The 14786-nt window shown below is 32.6% G+C and overlaps 1 protein-coding gene across 1 annotated transcript in view; it reads right to left on the bottom strand.

Annotated features, from left to right (window-relative positions):
• Positions 1–14436, bottom strand: part of LOC132729006 (uncharacterized) — a gene marked incomplete at its 5' end in the record, with an annotated part of 37278 nt that extends 22842 nt beyond the window's left edge. Inside the window, 2 exons of the mRNA XM_060714730.1 lie at positions 9307–9441; positions 14238–14436. Of these exons, the coding sequence (XP_060570713.1) occupies positions 9307–9441; positions 14238–14436 (334 nt within the window). The remainder of the gene's footprint in view (positions 1–9306; positions 9442–14237) is intronic.
• Positions 14437–14786: the final 350 nt, after the last annotated feature.

Genomic DNA, 14786 nt, shown 5'->3' with positions numbered 1-14786 from the left:
CATTTCAATTCTGATGTTGATATATTTGGTTTATATATCCTTTAAGACGGGCCTCAATTGATAAATCTCGTAACAGTTTTGGGGTCAAGGTACTTGATCTTTGCAATGCAAACAATTTGCGCAATGCTAACGGTCGTCATTTTAATGATATTTCTGGTATGTATACTCTCGCAAATACAAAAGGGGCGCCCGTTATCGATTATATGATAACAAAAGAATGCAACTTTAACAAATTATGCAATTTTACTACTGATTCATTCAATGAATTTAGTGACCATGCAGGGGTGCTGTTAACATTGAGGTGTTCGAAACGCATGGATGAGATTAAGGTAAAATATGAGGTCAGGTATAAATGTGGCTATATATACAAGAATATATTTGGGTCACAGCTTATTTCTAGATTACCATATTTCAATTCTTTAACAAGTAATATTGAAAAAATAGTAGGGATTCTGTTAATAACTCTATGAATATTTTTTCTGATGTATTACGTGAGGTAACAGATCCATTGTTTTCTAAATCTTATGTATATAATCGTGAGTCGTATTTTTTCTGACAAGTTTTTTTTTTATAAAAATGGCCTACTGAGTTAATGTAGAATGCTCAAGGGCAAGAAAGCGATATGTAGAAGCTTTACGCATTTTTAACGGTCTAAAGTCGAATCAGAGTAGTGATTCACTATAATATTAAATAAACGTATAACGTCTCTTTGTGAAAATAATAATGTTATATCTGATGCACAGTTTGGATTTAGAAAGGGTAAATCAACTGTAGATGCTTTATTAGTCCCCTACCGGTTTACCGGAGGGGACTTTAGTTTTACCCTCCGTCCGTCTGTCCGTCATTCCGGGCGAACATCCAATGATCTATGAGCTTCATTGCGTCTATAATTTTAGTTAAAAAAAGAAGGAAATCCCATAAACCGACTGGTTTATGTGGTAATTTTACTGGTTTATGGGGGAAAATGCCACATAAAGATCAAAGATAAAGCAAATAAACCCAAATTGTTGACACGTCTGTCCGTCCGTCAGTCCGTCCGTCCACAAAACTGGATCCCGCGATAACGCAAAAAGGAATGAAAATATTTTTACGTAACTTGAAATATGGGTAGATGGCAGTATAGAGATTATGCATGTCTTTGTCTTTTCACTTTTTTTGAAAACAAATTGGTTGCCATGTCAACAAATAACAAATAGGCTTACAACATGGTAATATAACAATATTTGTTTTTAGACCAAAAAAAGCTGAACATTTTATGAAACTTAAAATATGGATAGAGGGTAGAATGGAAATTATACACATCATTTTAATCTTGACTGTAGGGATTATATTGAAAGCTTTCATACTTAAGAAACGTCAGCAACCTCGTCAAGATTTCTGATTCTATTTTTTTAGGCTTTTTCACTATAAGTTCTTATAAGCACACCAGAGCCGAAGGCTCAGGATGAGCTATTTGTATCAAAGGGGGATACTACGGCGTCCGTCGTCATGCATCAACAATCACCCTCTTCTCTGAAACCGCTGGACATATTTACTTCAAATTTGATCTGTAGCATCCTTGTGACAGTCACATCTTAATTTGCTCATATGATTTCAATTGGCCCCTTTAAGGGACCAAGAGAGCTAAAAATAGAGAAAAACCTTTAGACATCTTCTACAGAACCAATTGGTGGATGATCTCCAAACTTTGTCTGTAGCATTCTTAGGTAGTCTCTTATCAAATTTGCTCATATTTATTTGATTGGCCCCTTTTAGGGGTCTCTAGACCTAAAAATAGAAAATCCTTTAGGCATCTTCATCTACAGAACCAATTGATGGATGATCACCAAACTTTGTCTGTAGCATTCTTAAGTAGTCTGTTATCAAATTTGCTCATATTAATTTGATAGGCCCCTTTTATGGGTCAAGTGAGCTAAAAAATAATATAAACCTTTAGACAGCTTTTTCTACATAACTTATTGATTGATGATCACCAAACTTTGGTATTAGCATTCTTATAGTAATTGTTTTTAAAAATTGCTCATATCTATTTGATTGGCCCCTTTTAAGGACTGCTAAAGCTGAAATACCCCAGACCATGGCATTTCTTCAAATATAGTTTAATGAAAGGGTAACAACTCATGATGAAATGTCTTTCATATTTGCTGATGAAATTATTTGAGATCATGACCTCTGGCAAGAGAAAATAACTTGAGCACATATTGAGCACAGGATATATAAGGACTTATTTGGTTTCATTCATATTCACTTAATTACATCACTACATGCCGTGTTTTCTCTTGAGAGGTTTTCAGCGTTTTTGACGCAGTACTTTTGCATTTAACGCGGTAATATTATAGCCGTGAGTTTTCCGTGACGCATATTTTTGCCAGCGTCGTAGTATATATACTTTTCTATAAATAGCAAGAATTTCATCAGCTCATCGGTCACATGAGTTATCTTAGACGCTTTAGTGATTATTACACGTTAAAAGTGCTCAGATGTTTCAGATTGTGACGTCATTATCCGGGTAAATTCACAATGTTTGCTTCGAAAAAAAAGCAGCGAAGATTGACTTCATTCTTCAATAAAGACAATGCTAACGTTGATGGAGCGACAGAATCTACCGTAAACAACTCTGCGCCTATATCAAATGAGGTTTCCCAACCAAATCAATCGGCGAATACTGAAACAACTGAGAAGTCCAAGCAAAATGATAATTCTCCGAAGCGAGTTTTTCGTACCGAGTGGCTTGAAAGCAATTTTTGCTTGTGGTATGACGGTAATAAAATGACTTGCCTAGTTTGTATAATTGAAAATAAAGACAATCCATTTACATCGGGTTGCACAAACTTTAGAGCATTCGGTACTGCCTCGGCTATTATCTATAATAACCTCGGAAACAAAACGGATTGAAAGTAGTTCTACCATAAAAAGAAACAGAGATAATGTAAAACGAATGTATATATTTAACATCTAATGTCTACTCCGGTAAGGTTTGTGCTTGAAAATATGTCTGACAACAATTTGCAATTTAAATATGCCCACTGATGTTCAATTTTAAACAAATCCGACTAAATGTCAACAGGTTGGTTTTTTTGTACTTTCGGTTTCTACAACCATAATAACAAGAGCCATGTCAACATGGCCATCCCTCGTTGAATGTGATTGCTCATTGGAAGAATATATATGTAATAGAGAAGAATAATTCAATTGTAAGAGGTCTTTTGGTAATGAAAACTGATGACTGAAGTGATTACAGTTTTGAAACCTATGTGAATACTGATGGCTAAAAATAACAAAGGGCAATAACTGAAAAATAATGCAGGGTAAGAAACTATTATTGTTTGCTGCACTCCTCTTCAATGAGACCTATCCACCTATGAATTTTAATGTTGATATCTCAAAGTTTTTTTTAGTAATGCTCTGGAAGAAAATTAAGCATGAAACATAACAAAGTGCAATAACTAAAAAAATATGCAGGGTAGAGTTATCATTCTTGTGTGCTGCACTCCTCCTCTATAAGATCTATCCACCTATGAAATTTCAAGTTGATACTTCTAACAATTTTTGAGATAAGCTCCGGACAAAAAGTATGAAAAATAACACACAATAACTTAAAATTTATAATGGGAAGAGTTATCGTTTTTGTGCACAGCATTCCTCCTCAATAAGATCTATCCACCTATGAAGTTTCATGTTGACATCTCGAGGACTCTTTGAGTTATGCTCCACTCAGGTGAAAAATTAAGTATAAAAATAACAAAGGGCAATAACTCAAAAAATATGAAGGGTAGAGTTATCATTCTTTTGTACTGCACATCTCTTGAGTGAGATCTATCCACCTTTGAAGTTTCATGTTGATATCTCATAAGCTTTTTGAGTTATGCTCTGGACAAAAATTAAGCATGAAAAATAACAAAAGGCAATAACTGAAAAATATGCAGGGAAGAGTTATTATTCCTGTGCACTGCATTCTTCCTCAATATGATCTATCAACCTATGAACTTTCAAGTTGATATCTCTAACATTTTTTGAGATAAGCTCAGAACAAACAGTATGAAAAATAACAAAGGGCAATAACCCAAAATTTATAAGGGGAAGAGTTATCGTTATTTTGCACATTATTCCTCCTCAATAAGATCTATCCATCTATGAAGTTTCATGTTGATATCTCAAAGACTCTTTGAGTTATGCTCCACTCAGGTGAAAAATTATGTATGAAAAATAACAAAAGGCAATAACTCAAAAATTATGAGGGGGTAGAGTTATGATTCTTTTATATTGCACACCTCCTGAGTGAGATCTATCCACCTATGAAGTTTCATGTTGATATCTCATAAGCTTTTTGAGTTATGCTCTGGACAAAAATTAAATTTGAAAAATAACAAAGGGCAATAACTGCAAAATTATGCAGGGTACAGTTATCATTCTTGAGTACTGCACTCCTCCTTACTATGATGTAACCACCTATGAAGTTTCAAGTTGAAACCTCAAATACTTTTAGAGATATGCTCCGGACAAAAAGTATGAAAATAACAAAAGGCAATAACGCAAAAATTATAATGGGAAAGGTTGTCATTCTTATGCGTAGCATTCCTCCTCAATAAGACCTATCCACCTATGAAGTTACATGTTGACATCTCAAAGACTTTTTGAGTTATGCTCCACTCAGGTGAGAAATTCAGTATGAAAAATAACAAAGGGCAATAACTCAAAAATGATGAGGGGGTAGAGTTATCATTCTTGTGCACTGCACATCTTCTTAGTGAGATCTATCCACCTATGAAGTTTCATGTTGATATCTCATAAGCTTTTTGAGTTATGCTTTGGACAAAAATTAAGTTGAAAAATAACAATGGGCAATAACTGAAAAATTATGTAGGGTAGAGTTATCATTCTTGTGCACTGCACTCCTCATCGATATGGTCTATCTACCTATGACGTTTCAAGTTGATACCTCAAATACTTTTTGAGATATGCTCCGGACAAAGATGTCGGCGAGGGATAATAAATATATAAATAATGTATTGTTTGCTTTTGTACCTATCAGTTCACTTATTTTAGGTGGACCTTTACTTCATATATTGGAAATAAACCTGTCAACAACTCCCAGCATTAAAATACTTTTTGTTTATATCTTTAGTTTCTTAGCGTAGATTAGGCCAAAATACCGGATATGTTCTGTGTATTCATACTATTATGTTCGAGGTCCTTGTCCGAAGACTGACGGAAAGGGCCGAGTAGTTGCGATTGACTTTAGAGTTTTGTAGTACCGCATGGTACTGGTTACCGGAGTTGACGGAAGTTAACGGAAGGTTCCGGACCAACCGGAACTAGTGTGTTAGGCTTGACAATTGGGCGCCATATTAGTGTAATTTATAACTAGAAGAAGTAGGCAATTCCTAGCTTGGCTGTGATCCTGACGTGGAAGGTAAGTCGATTGTTTGTATTGTCAATCCCTTTATAATCAATCGCAACAGTTCTATATTGGTGGCAGCGGTAATTTTTACAAATTCCGTTCCGAAAGATAGATGCTACGAAAGCTCCATAATTTTACCGATTGTGCACGTACTTGCCCTTAAATAAAAATTATGTTGTCCCATACTGTAAACACCTTACATATTTTGCATGTGACATTTTGTGTATTCATTCACAAAAGTTATAAAGAAAAAATGTCCCATCAAAATTAACCCTGCTGTAGTGGTCATGTATTCTGCATTATTATATCCTACATAGTCTCATAGGAACACACTTGCAACATAGATATTTTTAACAAAGCCTCCAAAATATATTAACGCAAACTATTTCAATAGCTTGAAAGGCAAGTAAAAGTTTAGTGCGACTGGTCTTTCAGCAAGTTCATTTGAAAAATAACACTGAAAAACAGTTGTTTCTGGTGAGCGACTCAGGGCCATCATGGTCCTCTTGTTTCTACAGGTATTTATTTCAAATTTCAAACATAAGTTTCTGGTCATCAACCACATCATATGTGACAAGGTTTTAACTCTAGCACAAAAATTATCAGAACTTTGAACTTACATGAAAAAATAATGTGTTTTTTAATAACTTTTTTTCTTAATGTATGTTCTTCAAACTTCATATATAGGTTTCTTTTTTTCACTCAAACTTAAATATTTTTCGGGAAATTGGTATACTTTACTCCAACTTCTTCATTACTTTTAGGATTTACTTCAAACTCCCACATCATTATGATATGACAAGGTTAATAAATCTAACATTTTATTTTTCAGAATTATCTCCTCCTTAAACTTTGAATTTTTCCAATTATTCTTTTAACGTTCTCATATTTCATTTTTAAAATAAACATTCATTATTAACAGCTTTGCTACTAATTGTTCTTTGTTACACTCACATCATGTATGACATCTTGGATCTTTATTTCAAGAGTTAGTTCAAGAAGTTTGCTTTCAAAAATGTTATATTTTGGTATCAGGGATGTTTAAAAAATAACTTTAAAGTGTCCTTCAGTCTGTCTGTTCATAATAACTGTTTCCTGTGATCAATTTTAAAGAACTTTTCAAACAATATTTCTTAAAAGAAACAGAAAAAATTAAAACATAAGTGAATGGCCAATGGCCCTTCAGAATGTTGATGGGGTTCTAACCGGTAGGGGTCTTATGGATTGCTTGCAATACTATGATAATTGCTTGTTTATACTGTTAGATATGGTACAACATTATCTACATGAAAATAAAAGATCATATTTTGTATTTGTTGATGAAAAAATGCTTTGATACTATATATAGAAATGCAAAATGCATTGTGGGTGAAATTGTATAACTTAGGAGTACAAGGTAAATTATTAAGAATTAAAAGGGACATGTATAATAAAGTTAAATCTTGTGTTAGGTCATGTAACGATTTTCCCTCGTATTTTGAGTATGCTATAGGCTTAAGACAAGAGGAAATAATGTCTGAAGTACTTTTTTCGCTACTTGTAGTAGATCTATATTGTTTTACAGGAAAATGTCAGCTCCGGACTTGATATAGAAGAAATTGTTTTACTTTTACTTTTATTTGCTGATGATATGTTGATTTTAGGTAAAACCCCTCAGGAATTGCAAATGCATTGAATATTGTAAAAATTTGGGATTAGAAGTTAATACAGATAAATCTAAAATTGTTGTAATTAGAAAAATAGGGCGTGTATTAGGAAACGAGTTTTTTGGTCATATAATGGAAATGATATTGAAGTAGTGAATATTTTAATTAAATTGGAACAATTTTCATTGATACAGGTAATTTTTTATACTAAATCAGGAATACGTTACAGGTAAATCGATAAAGGCATTGAATGTTTCGATTTTAGATTGTAAAATATATGATTTTAACCCAAGTTAATATGTCAGTTATTTGATTCTTTTGTTTTATTCTAGAGAAATATGGGGCGTCACAAAATCAAAACATATTGAAAGAATACATTCGAAATTTTGTAAAATGATTTTGTCAGTAAGAAATACTACCTGTATTGTTGGTGTATATGGAGAGTTAGGAAGGTATCCTTTGTTCATCTCCCGTTATATACGTATTATTAAATATTGGTTACAGACACTATTATTGTACTTGGCATTAAATGATTGTAATAAAGGATTATGTAACTTGGTAATATATGTTTAAAAACGTTTGTATGACTATGGTTTTACAGATGTTTGGAATAACCCATATATTATTTAATTTAAAAAAAAAACAACCTTCATTCTGGTATTTAGACTTATTGATTGTTTCATACGAGAATGTATCGAAAGAATCAAGTTCTGTACCAGATTTATATAATGTGTGTAAGCTAAACTTTTATTACGCAGAATATCTTGATTTAATGCCTACTCACTTGAGACGATTTATTACTAGATTAAGAACTTCTGCACATAACCTTGGAATAAAAACTGGAAGATATGCTAGAAATAAAATACAAGGAAATGAATGTTATTGTCAATGTTGTTCTGTAAGATACATCGAAGATTAATTTCATTTTATTCTCATATGTCCATATTATTCAATTATTCGTAGCATTTATATCAATATATACTATTTTGTAAATCCAAAACTTTTTAAATTTATAGTGCTGTTACAAAGTAAAAATAGGAATGAGCTATGCAAATCAGCTGTTAATTATAAAAAAGCTATGACTATTAGAAATTCAATAATACATTATGTTAAATGATAATACAAAATATTTGTTGATATGTTCATCCTCGTTTAACTGAGACTTAACAACATATAATGTTTTGATGTTAGCATTATTTCTTTCTTTAATATCATTTCATTGATTGCTCGCACTGAAATGTATTTGTTACTCTGAAATTATATAATGTATATGATGATGTACAAATCAAATAAATAACAGTTATGTTCTGTTCTGTATTTATAATGTATTTGTATTTAAAAAGTGTTGCAATTATCACTTGTAACCTGGTTAGGAAAAAAGAATTTGGTGTTCCAATAACCACTTGTTACCTGTTATTTAACACTCCTTCATTATGAAATAAGTTAAAGAAATTTAAGCGATGTTTCATTCTGCATAATACTGGCTCATATTGTAAATATTTTTTTTATCGTTTTGGACTATGTCCTTTAATATACCATATTTACCTTTTCTTTGCATTCCAAATGAACGTCTAATTATAAAAGTAGAAAATATACAAGTGACATTAAAAGAATCCGGATTCGAGACAACCATACTAGAGAACTTTACTGCAACAATGATTGTCTAGTTCACTGCGCGGGCATTTGAAAACTGATTGACAAAATAAATAAATACAAAATGATTCTGAAATTTTCTATAAATATGTAATATATGGAATATCTGAAAAATATTTTCCAACATTTGAGCAAAGTTATTTCACTTTTTGGGCAAATTGTAAAGCCCGTAATATTACCTGTAAAACAATTGGGCGTCACAAACTAAGACTAAGTTACTAAGTAAGCCTAAAGTATTGCATCTTTGGTGGTCTGTAAATAAGTTAAATATTGAAATTGAGCTTTTGGTGTTACCGTTATAATGAATTATTAGTACCAGTTTTTGATAAAAAAAATGAAAATTTACCGCGGATTTCATCTTGTTAATTTGTCTGATCGTCGTTGCGGACAGATGGGCTGCATTTAAAAAAATAAAATACGGTTAAATTAGAGTGTCCTATCATTGTCAATTAAAGTCCATGCTATTTCACATATTAATGGTATATGTTGATAGAAAGGATTATATGTCATTTCATAAACTGACCAGTATTTTTCATAAATCTTACAGATATTAACACTTCCTTAATTAATGCTCTATTAATGCTGATAAACGTTCACACTACTTACTTTGTTCTTCACATTTCATGGTTTTATATTTTACAGCACAATAAATCACTGTTGCTACTGCTAATCCCACTAGAACTGCAGCTGCAACGACTGCTTTTATTGCGATAACAGCTCGTTTAGGTCGAAGATGAGAGTCTGTAATTTAAAAATCATCATATGATCTGTAAAATATACAGATAGTTTGTGATGGACATATTGACTTCATCGCTACTTCTCAACTGTAGGTTCGAAATTCGCCAGTGAAACGGACTATTTCATGTAACAAAAATTGGCCTTGTAGATAACGAATGCCAGTTTTTCATGTTCACAATAGTGTCCAATTAAAACTCACGGATGAGCATCCGATGTCTTCATCCACAAAAAAGTAACTGAAAAATCTGTATACAGACCAACATTAATGTTATTATAACATTGGCTTTATTTTCATATTAATTTGTTGTGATTAATGCTTTCCAGGTATCACACCTTATCAAGATAGTAATTAATTAATTAATAAACTGAGTGCTTGATTGATTGAATGATTGTTTGTTTGATTGATTGATTGATTGATTGATTGACTTACGTGTATGTATTCAATTTTTAATCAATTCATGCATTTATTTGAATATGCAACCTGTGTCATAAGTGTGATATTTTTGACAAGTTATTTTAGATTTTCATACAACAATTCAAGTAAAAACTAATGGACCGGAAGAATTTACAACTTTGTCTGTTTGTCTGTAAGTGCTTTTTTTTGCATGTACTAGCATTGATGTTGCATTCTGCACATTTTGACATGGTGGTCATCAGTTATTCTAAATAGTTTTCAGACCTTTATCAATATCAATAACACTGCGGCATACCGTACCCCGGATATTGCTCGATATAATGAGGACTTTCGTCCCATTTCGCGACTTTGAACGAGGAGGGAGGTAAGTTCAGTGACGATATTTAGTCATTTGGAATTGGTTTGTTATAATTTTTATAGAAAAACACAATACTTCGATAATTTCTCTAGTTGCTGAAACCCCAAACATGTTGAGAAATAGCTTTGAAATGTAATTAGGAGGTATAATTCGTCTCTTTGCTCACGTGATAAATGAGCTCGGATCAGTCAAATTTGATGTTTTTGTGCATATACTTCCTCAAAAGAAAAACTTGAATCGAGTGAAATGTGATAATGATGATAATGTTTATGATGTAAATGTTCAATTAACAATAGAACCCCAGATGACAGTGCATTTTGAGAATAAATACACATGTCAGTGTACCGAGTATTGCGTTGGAGTTGCCCGCCGGTGTCACGAGTATTGCTTTTTAGTGTAACGAGTATTGGTTATCAATATAGAGTAAATGAAAGTAGTAAACACAGAGTATTTACCACATTTAATTGTAAATATTTCTTATTGTGTATACTTATTTGCACTATATGTGCACATTATGCAGAGTTCGGAGGTACTTTACTAGAAACATCTGCGAATAATCCAGATTTTCATTCCTGATCATGAAAAATCTCAGTCGAACTCAGCAATTTTCTGTGTTTACAAAGTTCTCGTTGCTATCGAAGGATCAACCTATCCAGAATTTGTTAATACATGTAGTTATTGCATATCTTACTTTAAATAGTAAAAAAAGCATCCAAAGTCCATTAATGCTGCCTGAAGATTGTCAATATTAGATGGTATTGAGCAAGTGTGCCAATATCTACATGTTGTATTATCAAACGACTTCCTACTATGCAAAAAATCCATATAAATGTAACTTTCGGTCATTTTGTACCTGCACTCTAGCAACGGCAGACCGTCTGCATGTGAAATATGTTACGCCATTAGCAATGAGTTACCGTATGACTGCCGAGCGAATACAGCTCAAAAAATCGAATAATGGATTTAGATAAGATAATGATAAAGGGCTGCAGATGCAATAAGAAGGTTATGTTCCTTATTACCTTTTACCACATAAAGGCGTGTTTTAGGACTGTCTTGTGCTGTCCTGTTTTTGTTTGGGGTCCGCCTGGGCTCCTTGTCACTGGTTCGTGTTGATGGGTCGAAGGGGGGTTGCGTTAATTGAACGCCGCCTTTCCTTTCCTTTTCTTGTTTATCATATTTGAAGGCTTTACACCCACCCCTTTTGAGGCCTCAAATAGTGTAAAACATGCGCTATTTAGAAATTTTGAGTTTGAGAAAATTAATGTTGTTCAAAAGAGTGATCACTTTTTCGGCACCACCACCACACCCCAGTAAAAAGGTACATCAAGGAGGTGCCACAGGGGAGGTGTACCCCCTTCTGTTTTTGGGGGTTTGAAGTGGGACAGTAGCCCCTCTTATCGCCGAGAAAATTTGAGACTTGTGGCGGGGGGGGGCTAAAATGGCCTCAGGTCGATTTAAGCGTACCGTGTAATCAACGCCGAAAATCTTAGACTTTATCTCAATTAATTTAGAAGTTGCTGCACCTTGAAATCAGTTTTGATGGGGGAAAAACAACGCAAAAAAGAGATTTTTGGCAATTTTGAGACGTCCCCCCGTTGTCATGGTAACTGGAAATTTCAAATGAGCATGGTGTTCCACAGGCTATGGTCCATCCAACATTTGTGCCCAGTTTGATCAGTATTGAAGCATTTTTTTATAGTTTCATAGCAGTTTGAACTTGTAAAAGAGGCTTAAATCAATGTTTTTTTTCTTCTCCTTCTTTTCAGAGATGGGTCTCTCTTGAGACATGCATTTAAAGATTTTTATCGTCAATTTTGATGGTTCATTCCTGCTCCCGACCCTGCTTCCGACACTGCACACACTTTATTTCATCCATAGTGTGATTTTCAATCAAATTGGAAATTAAATCTCTGTATTTGCCCGTAGGAAAAGAACAGTAATAACACTGAAAATGCATTGTTGAATCTGAATACATATTTGAATAGATATATCATATAAACAGTACATTATCAGCAGAATGTAATGGAATCGATAAACAGACGTGAAAATTAGACAAAAATATCGATTTTCCATACTTATGTGCTCATTTTGTTTTGCAATACACTGTACACTAAAGTTTGGCTATTTTGCAATACTCGGTACACTTAAAATCAATACTCGGTACACTTTCTTGTATCTTTTTTGGCCTGTATCTTTTTGTACTTTCACACTTTTTGCCTGAAATTTGGACAAAGCATACTTGGATTGTGAATAAAAAAAATGCTCGATTCAATTTTTTTTTAAATTGATAATATAATTATTTCTAACGATTCTACAGTATCGCGGTCAGTATTTCCTAGTGAGCAGCAGATCGTTTAGAGGTAGTTTAATCAATTTTACAAATACCTGTAATACTTTTACATCTTTTAGAGCTACAAAAATACCTCTAGATATATAAAACCCGTTGAAATAAATGAAATAGCCATTAGTTTGGAAAATATCGACGTTGAACTTACCTTCGTTCTCCGTTCAAAGTCGCGAAATGGGATGAAAGTCCTCATAATATCGAGCAATATCCGGGGTACGATATACCGCAGTGATAATAACAATAATTAATTGAACGTAATTGAAGTTTTCAGCAATTGACTTGTGTGACTTTTTTCTTGGTGCTGTAATTTGGACATTTGTCACAATGATGATCATGCCAAATAATAATATAAAAGAAAACTGTTTAACAGTTGATCTTCAATTGTGATATTGACCAATCGGATATGACAAATTGTATGACCAATAAACCAAAAGAACATATACATATATTGATACAGAAAAAAATTTGTACAAATAATTTTTTTTTAAACAAAAGTTATCTATACAGTGTGCACCTCTTCATTATGTCATTATCATACAATTATTGACATGTGAGCCACTAAATATGGTGTGATATTGATCAGCAGGCAGCATACTGATTTTACGATTTGTCAATATGACTTTTGCAGGTGAATATCAAATGCAATTTAATGGCTCACAAGTCAATAATTGTTAACTATATGAATAAACTAACACTTTTTGAAAACAAATCTCAAAAAGTACAGTTAAAATAACTTTTGTCCGTTCCACCGAAACCTTACATAATTAACATATACGCTTTGATCTCTGTATCTGTTTCTATCTAGTTCAATCTTAAAATTGTATGATGATAATCCGTATTTTTGCCAGTGCATTGCTTAATTTACGAAATTAAACAACAGATAATTATGTATCATGGATAAACTTATTTTATACTATCGATATGAATATACATTTACTTTGTATTAATTTCACATGCCAGTTCTGTATGTATTGTCCTTTCATGTTCAACACACAAGTTAAGAAACAATTTCTTATCATCAACATACAAGTTTTTCAAAACATATTTAAAACCATTTATATAAATTCGACAAACCAGTGACGATTAAAACGGACAGTAAATGCGATTTTTTTTTCATTAAAGAAGCAAATACACCATTGGGAATTGCCTGAGTAAACAGACGGACGGCTGTTAATATTATCTGGAAAGGGATTAAAGGCTTTGACATAATAAATATTTAACTCTTACACTGTTTTCTGCACAACACAAAATAAGTCTGTTTTTTTTATCTACTTCATTTTCTTTGATGAGGTGACCATATTTATTACTTGCACTGTAGTTTCATTATATATTTTGTACATGTTATTACTGTATGATCATGGAGAATAAATTACAAACAAGTATGAGGAAAATGGTAGCTGAAAATTTAAGTATCACTCAAGTGATTTAAGAACCGTTGAACAATTAGAATTAATATGATACAGACTTTGCATTTGTTTTCAAACAATGAAATATTCATATTGATTTCATTCTACTGAAATTTGCTTACCATATCTGATATCGGTTATAATGGGCATATCTTAGCCTATTTTATGCAACTATCAAGTTTTGAAACTCAGACTGAAACTCCCGGGATTTTTTATTATCATAACGATCATAGAATAACGATTATAATCAATAATATAATGTTAAATAACCTGTTCCTTTTGAAAGTTTCCAAGTGCCATCGACACAGTGGTATTGCAAAACAGTTTCATTTTTTGTGACCTCGCAAAACGAATGGTTTGGAACCAAATATCTGTAATGCCTATCAAACGTATAACACCGCACTGTATCCGTTTCCACTGGGAAAGGTAGCAATTGATTGATATTGCAGTCATATCCTGGAATTAATGCCTAAAATATATAATGAAAAAAGCAGTGATACAACATTTGATAAAACTGAAACAATAACTATTTGCCGCGACATATCGTTGATGTTTATCTTTGTTTGGTTTGACGGAGCACAAACACGGCGTCAAAACAGAAAAGATGAGTTTGGCTAACCTTAGGCTTATCCTTTTTACTTTCAACATCTATATGTGTTTAATGTTAAACCTCGAGAATAAATTATAAGATCATGGACATGGAAACGACATAAATTTACCGTTTATAATTATCATTAAAATATTTTATACACTTTAGTTTTAAATTGTATACTTTTCAGTGGGTTACTGATTTATCCGTGCAAATTATATTTGATAATT

This window comes from Ruditapes philippinarum, unplaced genomic scaffold, assembly GCF_026571515.1.
Source record: "Ruditapes philippinarum isolate M1 unplaced genomic scaffold, ASM2657151v2 ctg13715_1_1_1_1, whole genome shotgun sequence".
NCBI classification, from domain to species: domain Eukaryota; kingdom Metazoa; phylum Mollusca; class Bivalvia; order Venerida; family Veneridae; genus Ruditapes; species Ruditapes philippinarum.
Note: the sequence above shows the minus strand (reverse complement) of the source record. Positions and strands in the feature narration are given on the sequence as shown.